Below are 15,863 nucleotides of genomic sequence, written 5' to 3' on the forward strand. Positions count from 1 at the left end.
AGCCTGTGATACATGGTACTATGGCTCTTTAAGGCACCAAGACATTTTGTATATTGAATGCTCTGAGGAGGTAAATGCATTATGTTGTTGGCGATCATAAACCTCATTGTCTAGAAGGCATTGTAGTGGAGCTACGCCTAATTTTTAAGAGGCCCCAGTGAGTCACACTAGTAAGAAGAGGACGTTATTGGCCACTTTCATCATTTGATGTTTTCACCTTTGTCATTTTGTGAGCCACTCTCCATCATGGTCATCAAGGACCTTTGGTGCAGGAGGCGTGTGACGTCTTTCTCTGGTGGCGTGAGACTTGGCCGCTCAGTGGTCGCAGCCCCTGTCCTCTGAAACAGCCTGCGGCTGTGGGACTCCCTCTCTGAGCACTGGTGTATTTCCTATGGTGCGTTACACTGTTCACCATCATGTATTTCAGTTAAAACACATAAATTCACTTCCTAGTGGACTGTGTAATATTAATATCACATTTCTAACTCAACTGAGGCCTCTAAGTGTAGGTAAGTTGTGAGAGAACACAGACCTGGCCAGGGAGACAGGACCACTGGCCCCGTCAGGCCTCTCGCTCAGAGACTGTGCCTTTGATACTGACGGTTCCACGTCCCTCATTCCATGCTCTTTAATAGAGTCGTTGTGCCCCATTCAGCACAAATAATCAAGGCCCCGTAGGATTTGGATACAGTCACATGAGACAAACATGTTCTAACACTCCTGGTGCCTATATTTGGTGGGAAAAGAGATGGTTAACAAATGGCAAAGCTTTGGTTTATAATAAGGAAGTAAGGGCCATGAAGGAAATGAAAACTGATGTGATATAATGGGGAGGGTGTGTGTGTGTGTATTTTAAGAAGTAGCAGCCTCAGTCAGTGAGGGTGTCATTCCTGACCACTTGGAGTTTGACCTTTAATGTATCTTCAACACTGTTTCAGGAACTGCTTGGTTATGGAAATAACTACAGGGTGGTAATACAGAATGTCCTGCTTTCATTGAGTCACAGTAAAGATTCACCATAGAGATAAAGATTAAACATGGTTTATCTTCATTTACGAAGTTATTACAAATGTGTGCAGGTAACATGTCATTAGTCTGGACATTGTTTTGTGGTACTTGAGACTTCCTATTAATTTGGGCCACAGATATTCGTGGTGTCTGCTGCGTTTAATTCATTTGAAAGGATTTTCGCTTGACTTTTAAATATTTAATATCTTATAGTATTTGCCATTTTTATGTTGCTGCCATACACACTGACACAATGTGTACCCCACTACACCAGAGTCCTCCCAGTTGGAGAAAGAGTTACACTTACCTGCACTGTTCTAGTGCATCCTGAGTGTAGTTTATGTGTAGGATGATACCTATGCAAGTCTGCTGTGATTCCCCAGTGGAAACACCACAGAGATTGTGGAAGTGTAAAGGCAGTCAGTCATCCAAGGAATAATTGAGGTGCGTTGCAGAGAGAGGGGATTGCTTTGAGTCATATACTAATTGAATGTGACGGGAGAGATGGGAACTTCATAACATCTTTTTCTTGCAAGAAGAGTATTTGGAAGCCTTTTGTTTCATGATCCAGCCCCGTGACCCGTTTACTGTTCACATGGCCCATTTGCTGTTGCAGAAGTGAATAACACACTTGCTTTCACATGCTGAGATAATGCTCAGCTTTCCTGCCCTGGCTGGATGGCTCGGTTGGAGTGTCACACCCTAACGGGAAGGTTGTCAGCTCAGTCCCCAGGCAGGGAGCCAATGAGAAACAACCAACCTCAGCTTCTCTCTCGCATCAATGTTTCCACCCTTCCTCTTTCCTTTTCTCTCTCTCTAAAAAGCAATAAAAAAAAGTGCCCCCTGGTGAGGATTAAAAAAAGATCAGCTTTTCTGAAACTTAATTTTTATGTGTTCAGAACTTCTTACCACAGCCGTGGAATCTTTCTGGGGAAGAATTGAAGGTCTGTGAGGAAGAGTTCAGTCCCCTCTGGGTCTTCCTTGCAGCCCTGTCTTAACTGAGAAAACACCCTTTAGGGTTGTGCTGCCCTCATCTCACGCACATAACCAGGAGTGAAGCGACGGGGCTCCCAGAACCCATCCTGGAGTTTAAACCAGGGTCCTCGGACAGATCTCTGGATGCACTGTGGTCCTGAAGCTTAAAGGTGCATCCCATGTGGGCTCTGCCTGGGGACGTCCTCAGTCACATGCATCAGCATCATTTCCTTCCGTTGCCTCCATAGGCCGGTTTCAGCTTTTTGTTGTTCCTGCTCACTTGGAGACGTCTTTAGAAATCCATGCATGTGCCCCTTGAAAATTTCTCTGAGCAGCAGCTGTGAGTTGAGAGGGCAACAAACAGCAGACAGAACCTGTGTGATGGGGACATTCCATCAGCCACAGCAACCAGAGACATGTATACTCATGAGATCTGCTTGCCTAATTATTCACAGAATACTTTAAAATATACTGAATTTGAATACAGAAACAAATCACCCAGGAACTTGTCTAGTACCAGCCTTACTGTCTCCTCCCTAAACCCCTTTATTATAGAAGCTTCAACAGTATGCATCTCAGGGTCCCTAAACCACCTGTGGTGGATGAAACTACCCCAGGCATTCTGGTACCAGAAACTTCCCATCAACTGGTGATGCCCACACAGAAGTAGAGGAGCACTGAAATGTAGGCATTTCCAGGGGCCTGAGTTGTTGACCCTCCACAGCCCACTTCCCCTTCGCCTTGGGTCATGAATGCAGAACCCCTCAAACTTGCTCACCGGAGGCTCCTCATTGAGGTTTTGGTAGCTGCAGGACGAAAAAAAAATTGCTCCCCCACCCCCTGGTATATCCCACTTATAGGAGAAAGTGTGTTCCCCTTACACGCATGCGATTCATTCTGGAGGAAATCAGCTTTCTGGACCTAATGTACACTTCAGGAGTCATTTGGGATCACAGGAGTGACCAGGGACTTCATGTAGTCTATCAACAGTGTGCCACCAGCACGTGTGATGGAGTCCACTGCAGAGACACCGTGTTCTGTTCCCGCATCAAACAGGTCATCCCTGGTCAAAGATTGCACCCAAGCATCAGATCCGTTAGTCTGACTGCAGGCAATTATGCTAACGTGAGAGAATTCCTGAGTCTTTGGTTTATTCCAGTAGTGCACCCGAGCCACCACCCTTGCCTCTCACTCCTGGGTCTGCCATGTAATATCACCTGTACAGCCCGTGTACCCTGCATGTCAGTGTTGCATTTTGGGTGTCCTCCTTTGAACCCCTCTGGCCTGTCCAACACAAACGTGCTGTTTTCCTACTGCATGCACTCTGTCATTGTCCTGTCAGTCACTGGGGCTGACCTGGGCACATCATGAATGCTAATCAAGAAATGTCCAAGACACTTAGGTTACATGTAGTAGATAGCTAATGCTTTAGATGATTTCTTGAAAGAAATGTTTCTGCAGCCATGGTAGCTGATGACCACTTGGCTTTGGACTACTTATTAGCCAAAGGAGAGTTCTGTTCCCCTAAAAGGACTACTTGCTGCATGTGGGTAGGCTACACTGGCAAGGTGTCACCAATAACACAACACGTGAGACAACATATTGAAATAAGCACATTACTGAAATATTTAAACAGAGTTCCGGAATCATATTAGCAGTTTCCCGGATCTTTCCAACACTCTGGGATGACTAGATTCAAATCCTTTTTTAAGGCTTCATTATTTTAATTATAATATTAATATATTGCTTGTGTTTTTCACATGGCTTTTAACTTAATGTTCAGATTTAAATTGATTTATGAGTTTTGGCTCATTCATCAATTGAATCAAGTACTTTTTTGAGGGAAACAACCCCTGCGATATTGCTACCCCTCAGATCTGACTGAGCCATGAAGGCTGTCTGTGTTCTTGTACGGCTGATGCTGATATAAGCCCTCCAGATTTCACTAGGCACAAGATGATCACTTCCAGGGTGCACCTCCCACTGCTCCTGGTTGAGTGGAGGGGCGGGGGTGGGGGTGGAGGTAGAGGATTGAAAAAATGTCTATTAAAAATTCGTGTGTACCCAGAACCTTAGAATTTGACTTTATATAAAAATTGGGTCTTTGCAGATGTGATGAGTTAAAGATATAAAGATGAACTCACCCTGGATTTCGTGTGGGCCTTATTTCCAATGACTGAGTCCTTACGAAAAAAGGAGAGGACAGAGAGACATGAAGGGAAGAAGACCTTGTGACGCCCAGAGGCAGAGCCTGGAGCTCTGCTGACGCCAACCAAGGAATGCTGGCGCCTCTGGGAGCTGTTGGTGAAAACCTGTGAATCAATGTACAGCTTTCCATTCATTCTCATTCAAACTATCAAAACCTAATAGCACCTTGTCTTAAAAATTCTAATTATCACGTGGCTTATCATGTGAATGTCCCAAAGACCATTTACCAAGCTGGATGCCATCATTTAAATTTCTCATACCTCCAATGATCACACCTGAACACCTTCATTTTTCAATGTAACTCACTGAAATCATAGTTTACATCTGGGAATCACTCAGGAATAATTTAAATGCATGAGAGAGAAAAACCCAACTAAAACTAACCTAAGATAAAATAATTTAACAGAATGTAAGAAGAGGGAAGAAAAGATTCAATGAGGGGAAAAATCAGCTCACATTAACAGGAGTAGGTACGTCCAGGCACAGAGGCAAGCACTGTGCAAACGATAGGCAGGTCTCTTGACCATCCCCACTGCCCAGCCACTGTTACCCGGTCATCTCCAACCCTGTCAGCTGTTTCTACATTGTGACCTCACATGGCTCCACTCCTCAGAACTCCCAGTCTGACATGTAAGAGCCCTGTCAATACCTGGCTCCTCCTCCTGTTCCATAAAGGTCTTGTGCTGGATTCTATTGGAACATGGAGGGCCATGTGACATCGCCCCACCCCAGGATCTCTGCTAGGACTGCTCTATCTAAAGTTCCAGGAAGTCCAGAAAATGCCTGAGCACTCTAAACTCTCATCACTCCTTTTCTGTCCTGACCCAGTGAAAGAATCTTATTCTTGCTCCTGTAATTTGATATTTTTTCTACCAAATACCATTGATCACTTGTTGATTGAAAGATTATGATGCGCCCTGTGCTGTGAGTAGGTGAGCAAGTTCCTTGACTCAGGACCTAGTGCCAGGGCCAAGACCATGAGGCTGCTGCCAAGGTCTCTCTGCGTGAAATGTTCCCAGACAACATTTCCTTTTGAAGATGCTAAGGTTTGCTCTAAACAAATCACCCAGGTAATTTCTAGTAACAGATAGCAGAAGTGCTAATTAAATTATACTATAATGTCTTGTGTCTGAATTAACCTTTGGCAAAAAATAAAAAACAAAAAGATACAATTTATGTTAGAATGAGATATAAAAGCAAGCTTATTAAAATCATATTTGAGGGAATCAAATTAATTTACCATTAAAACAATCTCTGTAGCCCTGGTGGGTGTGACTCAGTGGATTGAGTGTGGGCCTGCAAACAGAAAGGTTGCTGGTTTGATTCCTGGTCAGGGCACAGGCCTAGGTAGTGGGCCAGGCCCCCAGTTGGGGGTACGTGAGAGGCAACCAATCGATACTTCTCTTCCTCCCTCCCTTCTCCTCTCTAAAAATAAATAAAATCTTAAAAAAAAATCTCTGTAGAATAGGTATCACCTTTTCCTGGAGTGTAAGTATTATAAGAAGAAATGGCAACTGATCAGTCTCAAAGTTACCTCTGTAGAATGTAATGTAAAAGTGAATAAAAACACTTTATAAAAAGTGGAAACTTTGTTTCCATGGGAAACAGAAAGCGAGGGGTACAAGGACAAGATCTCCTTTCTTGTCACATGAAACTGAATCTCTCACCCACAAAACCATCTCCTCTCATATCTTTGTCTTTCGAAAGAGTTTAATAATGTACAATCTTAATATAACAAAGCATCATAAGAAACAGGACTAACATTAAGGGAAACAGGTATACTGAGAGCAGTCTCGGTGGACCGCTTCCTAAAAGCCACACCACTGGACTTTCTGGCACAAACTTCTCATAATTTTCACTCAGTTTTCACAACGTCCTTCTGGGCTCCTGGCTCTCTCTGCCTCCTTGGCCAGCCTGTCTTCCCTCAAGGATGCAGCCAGTCTCTCTCTTGCCTTTTTCACCTTCAGAGTCTGTCTCCGGATATCTGCACGGGTAACCGGTTGTCTGCAGAGAAGCTGTGGGACACACCGACCTGCCCCTGGGATCATCTCGGCCCAATCTGAAGACCATGATGTGGTGGGCTCGGGGCTGGTGCATACAGGCCCAGGACCAGCTGCGCTTCTCTGTGTGATTGTATTCATGGCATCCAGTGTATTTAAAGGCTCCCCTTCACTGCTGTAGGCCTGGAGTCCCTGCAGTCTCCTGTATGCACAGACTTGCTGGGGCTTCTCCAAGTTGTTCTCTTGCAGCTTGCGCATGACCTTATTGCCAGGATGGGAAGTTATCCTTGTGACTGGCCTCTTGAAAATGCAGCTGGTCTGCCTCATAGGAAGTTCAGATCTTTCACGACGTCTCCGCTTAGTCTCGGATAAAAGTTTTCTCTTCTTCTCTAAAGGCTGGGGTATCATATTTCTTTTGAGGTTTCCCTTTGAAAACACAATAAAATTTAAAGTTTGAATAACACAGGAGATAAAAGCTTTCTGTTCACTTAGATTGCATACCCTCCTCTCTTTCTGGAAAAATGTGTATGTTCATCACAGCCAGCTGGAAAATTGTTAAAACTCAGTTTTCTGGACCTCAATCTAAGCAGACCTAGGGTTGGGGCAAGAATTCACATTCCTAAGTGTTCCCAGATTGCTGATACTACTAACACAGGCTTCGCACACTAAGGACTAGATCTGGTGACATCAAAGCAGATATGAGTCAAGAACAGAAGGCTCAAGGTCATTATGTGGTTTCAATTCCAGACCATTTCATTCACCATCTTCCTCTGGGGATGTTTCCCTCTCCGCATTTGTGTCAATGCCAGCCACACATATGCTGGTACCCTCTAGCCCAGTGAAGTTGTGTGCCTTTCAACCCCTCAATGCGCACTTTCACTTGTACACCCAAGTCCCATCTTTCCTTAAATATTCTCTGGTTCAGAAGTAACTCAGACATATCGTATTTCCATCACACAGTTTCTTTTTTGCACAAAGATCTCCACTGTAAATAACCACTTTTATCCTGCTGACTCTTCCTTTTCTCCTGCTCCTCCCTGTTAATCTGTTTAACACAGTTGATGCTTCTTAGAAGTCAGAAGCTCAACATTTATTCTACATCCACCCTTCCTACATTCTACACCCTTTCTACGCCATCCATCCATTTCCCTGGCTATAAATACTATTAATGAACTAGAAATGCCCATAGGATCAGTGTAATCTGACTTCAACCCTGACACTCAAATATCCATCTTCCCATTCAGCACCTCAGTGCTCACATCCTTGACTCAACTCACAGTGACTATGTGTCCTGCTGAACCAACCAGCTCCCCAAATAATTTACCACTCTCTGTGTCCCTGAAAGTCACTTGTTGATGGTAAAATCCTGTTTCAAACTCAGTGTTATTCTGGACGCCCTGCCACCCACATGCATATCAGTGGACCATCTAACCACCCTTCTGAATCCATGTAAACATTCTCAACTTTTGAATAATTTTTTAGCATCTTTCTTTCAAATTTCCTACAAAATATTCTTTATACAGAATGATCTTCCCTAATCCAGCAATCAAAATATTACATTCTCTGTGTTAATTTTTTCCATTTTTATTTGTATGTTTTTAAATATTAATTTATATTATATATATTTATATATATTTTTTTACTAAGCTGGATACTCCATGAAGTCTAATGTGGACTTTAATGCTTCACATGATCATGTTCACTTTTTTAATTGCTCTCAGAAGATGCTCAGATAGGTTTATTGAAAGAAATTATTCAAGCTCCAAAAAAATTCTAAATATTTCAAACAAATTTACCTAACCAGAGTTATACAATGATCTGCAATATTTTATCACTGCTTAAGAGATCAAATCCTTTCCCTCTTTAACCCATTAAAGGGAGAAATGTAAATCCAATCAGCATTCCTTTTCTTTTAATCCATTTACTTCTGTCTTCAGTTATGTTTAAAAGGAGAAACCATAATCTCATTATATTCCTGTTGTCCTGCCATAATTAATGCTGCCCCTTCCATTGCCCAAGATGTCTCAGTTTGAAGTGAAATTTCTGTGTTTTTCCCATTTATACAGCACTTTTTATATGCCAAGTTGCGTATATACTAAAACCTGTGATTTAGAATTTAACTTGAAAGTCACTGCCCCTGTTGATTATAATCGGGGTTGGAGGAAAGAGTTAATAGACTAATGAATGTCCAATATAGTGTTGGATATAATTAAGTGCTGTGAGAGACAGTAAGGCCAAAGAGAGAGAAAGAGGAAGGGATGGAGGATGAGAGGTTAAGAGGGATAAAGAGAGAAAGAAAATAACTACAATTATTGATGACAGATTAGAAAAGAGCTAACTGATGACACGATTTTGAGTATAGCACTAAATTTTTCTTTATATGATTCAGCACACTGTATATAAAAGAATTTTCCAGAGAGGGGAACAATTTAAACAGTACAAGGTCAAATACTACTTCTAACTTCTAATGATGATTGATGTTGGTTAAAAACAAAGCAAAACGACAAAACAAAATGCATCAGGCATATTATTCCCAAGAAAGCTTTATATACAAAAAAGTGTACAATCTCTTGACACCCAACATTTTAACACCTAAGAAATAACCTTTGGTAAGATACTTTGTTTTATGAGTAACAGTCTACTAATTTCAGGATTCACAAAAGGAGAAGTATACAGATGGACACCCTTGCTGTCAACATGGAACCTGTACTCACCAGAATAGGTTGGCGGTTTGTAGTGCAGGCAGATGTAGGTTCCCCCATGCTGTAGAGTTGTGTTGCAGACCCACTCCTGAGATGCAGAGAGCCTGTGGCTTGATGAAAAATGAAGTGACTTTTATATCTGATTCCCCTTTAATGGAGGAAGGGAGTGATAATCCCAAAAGCAGATAATGTTACACCCTGTTACGTTGATAGTATTGGATAGATTCCTAAATCTAATGGGATTAAAAATATGGGATTATTGACACTGTTCAAAACTGTTATAGATTTAAAAAATGCATTCGTATGTGTGCCCTGGCTGGGGATTGAACCCGCAATGGATACGATTTTGTATGTGGCCAAGTGCTCTGGTTTGCTGGGCTACCCAGCAGGGGCGAAATGATCAGCTTTTAAGGGTTGTGCCAAAAGGAGGGAGGGAGGTCTTGCATCTAGACGAATATGCCGACCTCTTTTCTTTCTCAGGAAATGTATACTATCAAATGACATTAAAAATATTAGTATGAAAGTCCTTTTTACTGTAGTTGTGTATAGCAAAATGAGGTAAATACTTTAGTATCTACTGAACAAAATCAATGCATTTGTTGATGGGGGTGGTATTTTCAGTTTCTAGCAACAGTTGAATGATTTTTTATTGCCCACATTGTTACATTCTATAAGAACAGAAATGGAAGTTTCTATGCACAAAAATTTCCATGCAATTTATGTCTTAATAGAAAAACATAGACTGTTTAAATATTTATCATGAGAAGACTATCCAAAATAGTTATTTATAATTCTATATATTACACAGACATTAAAAGTAAATCAATATTCTGTGCATTTGCATCTTACCTAATTACTGATAAATCTGAAATTGTTTCAATCACCTTACTCTTTCCCTTCCCTTCGCTCTAATTAGATATTGTTCCTTCACTCTTTACTTCACTGACTTTGATTTAACTATTATTTTATTGTTTCATCTATGAATTTGTTAGTTGAAATCATGTACAAGTCTTTGTGTAATTACACTGATGATTAAATCATGCATCCTTAATATACTACACTACACTACAATTAATTACTTTCCCACCACCCCAAATGCTAATAACTTAGAACATTTTCAATTCTATTTTTAACATTCCTGAGTTTTGCATACTGTTGTCGTTCACTTTAATTCTATTTGTGCTTAGTCTTTTAAATGTGATTTTTTCAAAAATGTGGAATCCCCTGTGGTGCATTGTTGTTTCTATTGGACTTGGCTGGACAAAGCATAGATTAGTTAAGCCCAATGAGAGTGGGCAATAATGAATTCCCAAGGCAAAGGAAGCTCTGCCACTTTCCAAGAAGGTGTGATTTACCCCGAAGCATGCTCACGTACACACACACACACTTGAAAACGTACGTGGGCTTGTCACTGTAAGAAACGTCCAAACCTGTGGAGAATTTTTTTAGTTTATTTGAGCCAAGCTGATGACATATGCCAGAGATCAAGACCTCAAATGCTCCCGAGAATAACGGTTTTGCAGCAGGTTTTATGCATTTAAAATTAAGGAGAAGATGTAAGGAAGATTATATGGAGGTGGGAGCAAGCAAGATAGTGAGAGATCGGATTACAGAATACTTAACAAGGTTATGTGCTTTCTTGAAGGTGGTTACAGCTTATTTCAAAGGTGTTCTAGCCTAGATGAACAGAAACAATGAATAAGGCTTGCTTAAGGCAAAGATAAGCCTTTTAGTAAATAAATTACATATATGCCTGGGGCATAACAACCCTCCAAGACTTGCCCAGTTAGAAACTTATGATCACCCTGTGAGGTTACTTCCCACAGAACACCCCCTCCCTTTTTTTTTCATCCACAGGCCCAACCTTTTTTTCCTTTGGTCTCTCTCTTTGCTTTATCTTCATACACACAACCAAACACCCTATGAGGTGATGGATGTGTTAATTAACTTTACTGGGATTTTCACTCCCATTACATTTTATACCTTAAATTTATACCATGTTACATTTATATGAGCAGGGAGACAAAGGTGTGTTTTTTTTTAAGATTTTATTTATTTTTAGACAGAGGGGAAGGGAGGGAGAAAGAGAGGGAAACATCAATGTGTGGTTGCCTCTGAGGCGCTCCCTAGTGGGGGCCTGGCCTGCAACTCAGGCATGTGCCCTAGGCTGGGAATCCCACCTGCAACCCTTTGGTTTGCAGGCTGGAGCTCAATCCACTAAGCCACACCAGCCAAGGCTAGCTGGAGTTTTATAGAACCTATATCTGTAGTCATCTTGGGAGGTTTCTAGTAAGTATGTAGTAGTATGTTTATGTGGTATGGGAGTGTAGAGTATGTGTGTATGTAGTATATACTATTCTATTTATTTGAAGACTGAAGCAGGACCTGTTTTACCAGTCATCTGTTTCCTTTAAGATAGTAGATATTTGAGCATATTTAAATGCTGACGAATAGAGGAAGGTATCCATATACCTCCAGCAGATATTTACAAAGATCTCATAGGTGAAAATTTTAATATAGAAAAAGGCCGTTGTTAATATATTAAAGTTAATGTGATTTAGAAGAGAGTTCACTGAACTTTTTTTCAATCTTAAATTTTTTTTCAATCTCCATATTCGTTTCACTCTTAGGATACAGTCTGATGATTGGTCAATATAGGTTAAAATATGCTGCAGTAACAAATATGCTCTGCTCGGCCCACAGCCTGGTCCCACCCACAGCTCCCCTCCTCAGTCTGGTTCCCCTCCCAGCAGGTAACCCAGCTCAGGGCCCAAAATTGTTCAAACTAAACAAACTAAAACACCTGGGCCTGAGGTGGGGCCGCCAGGGCAATTTGCATCGCCCACTGCTTCAGCTGAGAGCCTCAAAATCCAGCTCTCAGCACTCGGTGACCAAGATGGAAAGTAGAAGTGCAGGTGCAGAAGGTGTTGCTGGGGGGCTGGGGCACAAGAGTAGAGGGGTGGTGAGACGCCGGGGTTCCCACCCAGGATGCTGATGCCTGTCATCTCAGCACTACCCACCAAATCCTGCATGAGGGTCAGGCCTTGGTCGGCAATGAGGGCCCGGTTTCCGCCAGACCCAGGGAAGGGCTTGAACTACAGACATCCCTCATCATGGCCTGGAGTCCCTCTGTCCCGCCCTCCCGGGAGCCCCGTTTCCTCTCCAGGACGTTCCGTTGTTCCTCAGGTCAGCCTGAACCTGCTGTGTCCTCCCAGCTCAGGACCCCTCCTCACGTAGTCCCCTCGATTACCCTACCTTGGGGGCATTCCACTTCCCTCACCACCCCTCCCCCACTTCCGGCCATGTCTGGGGACACTTTTAGTTTTCACAGACTGGGAGGAAGCGGGAGATCTACTGGCGTCTAGAGCGGGGTAGCCAGAAATGCTGCTCAGGGTCTGCAATGGGCAGGACCCCCACTACAAAGACTCATCCCGCCGCCTGAATATCAGTAGTGCTGAGCTTAGGAAACCCTGCTCTGGGGCCTTAAAATCTCCGAAGCCCTAAATTAACTGGGGAAACTGTTTCCAATTCAGCAGTCATTTGTGGACCCTTAAGTGCTAAACTGTGTTTCACGTGTCCGGAGTCGCCATGAACTGTCTAAACTAGCCAACTGAATACAGCCAGTAAATGCTCCAGCATGAAGCTGCTTCCCCTCACTTGGGAGAAAAATCCAGCCAAGGCTAACAAGGTGGGTGGGCTCTTATTACATCTTAAATCAGGTTAAAAATAAAATTACCTGATTTTTCTTATAAAATAATATAATGTTTAAATTTTGTTTAATTTTTTCATTTGTTTGGAAACTAAAGTGTGTGTAATATGTTTACCAGTGAAGGCACAAAGGACATGGATGTGAGCAGTGTTGTATTAGGGTAAGGAAATGACTACAGATAGTAAAAAAAAATGTGATTTTTTTCAGCTGTAACCGCTATCTTCCAGTAATATGCCAAAATGTCTTACAAACACAAAGGACAAGAGGAGATGCACTGGCCATTTGTTTTCTAGGCCTTTTAGAAAACATGGAGTTGTTCCTTTGGCCACATCCATACAAATCTATAAAAAGGTGACTTTCTAGACATAGAGGGAATGGACATGTTCAAAAAGGAATGCCCCACAAATGTTACCATGGCAAAACTGGAAAAGTCTACAATGTCACCCAGCATGTGGTGGGTGTTATAGTTAAGGGCAAGATTCTTGGCAAGAGAATTAATGTACATATTGAGCACATTACACATTCTAAGGGCCAAGATAGCTTCCTGAAATGTGTGAAGGAAAATGATCAGAAAGAGAAGGAAGCCAAAGAGAAAGATACCTGTGTTTAACTGAAGTGTCAGCCTGTTCCACTCCTAGAAGCACACTTTGTGAAAAATCAGTGGGTAGGAGCCTGAGCTGCTGAAACCCATTCTCTATGAATTCATGGTGTGATGAGTGTGAAAAAATAAAGGACCTCTATACTGTTAAAAAAAAGTGCAATATATCAGGTTATATCATTAACAGACACAATCTGCGTAACAATAATACCATAAAGTGGCAAAAGAAATAGAACTTGATTAGGAGAACATTCTGAGATATTCTAAGAAAAAGGCAGAATTGTTAGCCTGTTAATAGCTGTAAGCCACTCAACAAATACTACCAAAGATGATGCAGCAAAATATACAAAGAATTATACACCAGGACCAAGTGGGATTTCTTCCAGGGATGAAAGATTGAGTTAACATCTCAAAATCCATTAATGTAATACATGAGATCAGTAAAGTTAAAACCCAAAGTACAACATTTTCTCAGTAGACTCAAAGAGAATAAATTGACAAAACCCCAGTACCTTTTCATAATTAAAATAGTATACCCAGAAGAGGAGAAAATTTCCCAAACCTCGTTGTGGGCATCTGTGGAAAACTTACAGCTAATATTACATTTATAATGAGCTTTTCCACATGACCCAGAGAGGAGCCCATACAGCATTGTTTTCAGTTCCCACATAACTTAAAGGAAAACTTTCACAATGTCTGGAGACCTTGGTGTCCTGCAAATGAAGGAAGAGGATGTCCTCAAATTTCTTACAGCAGGAACCCACTTAGGTGGCACCAACCTTGACTTCCAAATGGAACAGCACACCTACAAAAGGAAAATCCATGGCATCTACATCATAAATCTGAAGAGAACCTGGGAGAAGCTTCTGATGGCAGCTTATGCCATTGTTGCCATTGAAACCCCCACTGATGTCAGTGTCTCATTGTCCAGGAATACTGGCCAGTGAGCTGTGCTGAAGTTTTGCTGCCACTGGAGCCACTCCTACTGCTGGCCACTTCACTTCTGGAAGCTTCACCAACCAGATCCAGGTAGGCTTCTGGGAGCTGAGACTTCTGGTGGTTACCAATCCTGGGGCTGACCACCAGCCTCTCACCGAGGTGTCTTAATCTGACTACCACTGCTGTGTGTAACACACTCTCTTCCGGGCTCTGTGGACACTGCCATCCCTGGCAACAACAAGAGGCTCACTCAGTGGGTCTGATGTGGTGGATGCTGGCCTGGGAAGTTGTACATATGTATAGCACCATCTCTGAACACCCATGGGCAGTCGTGTCTGATCTCTGCTTCTACAGAGACCCTAAAGAAATTGAGATGGAAGAGCAGGCCACTGCTGGAAAGGCTGGGAACAAGGAGGAATTTCAGGGTGAATGGACTGTTCCGGCTCCCGAGGTCAATGCTGCTCAGCCTGAGGTCACTGACTGGTCTGAAGGAGTGCCAGGTGCCCTCTGTGACTATTCAGCAGTTTCCTACCAAAGACTGGAGCACTCAGTCCACCACGGAAGACTGGTCTGCAGTCCTCACTGCACAGGCCACTGAGTAGGTGGGAACAACCACTGAGTGGTCTTAAGCTGTACTTCCACAAACTCCTAACAGGATGGAAATAAGGTCGATGGAAAATAAAGTTTCTTAAAAAAAATCGTGAAAGGCCAAAAGCTTTTCCCTGAAGATAAGGAACTGAAGAAGGGTGTCTACTCTTGTCACTTTATTCACCAGCTTACTGGAGATTTTAGCCAGAACTTCAGACAAGAAAAGAAATAAAATGCATCCAGATCACTTAGGAAGATGTAACAGTGTCTCAACTTCCAGATGAGGTGTCTTGTATATAGAAAATTCCATAGAAAACACACACACAACTATTCAAACTAAGAATTGAGTTCAGAAAGTTTGTAGGATTCAAAATTACAATATAAAACTCAATTGTATTTCTATACACTTGGGAGCTGAGACTTCTGGTAGTTAGCAATTGTCTCATTGGTAATATTCATTACACTTGTAATGAATAATCTGATAGTGAAGTGAAGAAAAGAAATGCCTTCACAATAGAATCGAAGGAATACATATTTATATAAATTTAGTAAACACATACTATGAAAACTATCAAGTATCATCAAAAGGGTTTAATAAATGTACGAATGATTAGAAAGCATTTTAATTTTACAGATTTGAAGACCTGACACTTTTGAAATGCCACTACTCCACAAAATAATCTAGAGATTCAGCACAGTATCTATCAGATCTCAGCTGTAATCTTTCTGGAAATTGGCAAGCTGTTTCATGAATTTATATGGAATTGCACATAAGCCAAAATGACCAAACTCTTCTTCAAAAAGAATAAAGTAGTGGAACTAACATTTCCTGATTTCAAAAATTTGTGCAAACTGAAAGGAATCAAGATAAGTGTAATACTGACACTAGAATAAACAGATCTATGGAATAGATTGAGATTTGAGAAATAAACCCCTGAATCTATGATCAACTGATATTTCAAAAAGGTAACAAAGATAGGGAAAATTATTTCTTCATAAACTGGTGTTGGACCAACCAGATAACCACATGGTAAAGAAAGAGGCTGTACCATTACATCACACCACATAGTGTAATTTCCCCAAAAGATGAAAAGACCTAAACATAAAACAAAACTATAACACAGTTAGAAGAAGCA

General features: G+C 41.7%; 1 protein-coding gene and 2 pseudogenes across 1 annotated transcript; 2 read left to right on the forward strand and 1 right to left on the reverse strand.

Annotated features, from left to right (window-relative positions):
- Positions 1–5,943: 5,943 nt before the first annotated feature.
- LOC114503669 (putative methyl-CpG-binding domain protein 3-like 3) lies at positions 5,944–8,953 on the reverse strand. Its single transcript, XM_028521310.2, is given in 3 exon segments — positions 5,944–6,087; positions 6,090–6,617; positions 8,906–8,953. Coding segments are annotated over 3 exon segments (606 nt in total). The 3' UTR covers positions 5,944–6,057.
- A 3,880-nt stretch (positions 8,954–12,833) lies between these two features.
- LOC114503672 lies at positions 12,834–13,328 on the forward strand (annotated as a pseudogene).
- Positions 13,329–13,840: 512 nt separating this feature from the next.
- LOC114503954 lies at positions 13,841–14,816 on the forward strand (annotated as a pseudogene).
- The last annotated feature ends 1,047 nt before the right edge of the window (positions 14,817–15,863 follow it).

The sequence above is a fragment of the Phyllostomus discolor genome, chromosome 8, assembly GCF_004126475.2.
Source record: "Phyllostomus discolor isolate MPI-MPIP mPhyDis1 chromosome 8, mPhyDis1.pri.v3, whole genome shotgun sequence".
Lineage (NCBI taxonomy): Eukaryota > Metazoa > Chordata > Mammalia > Chiroptera > Phyllostomidae > Phyllostomus > Phyllostomus discolor.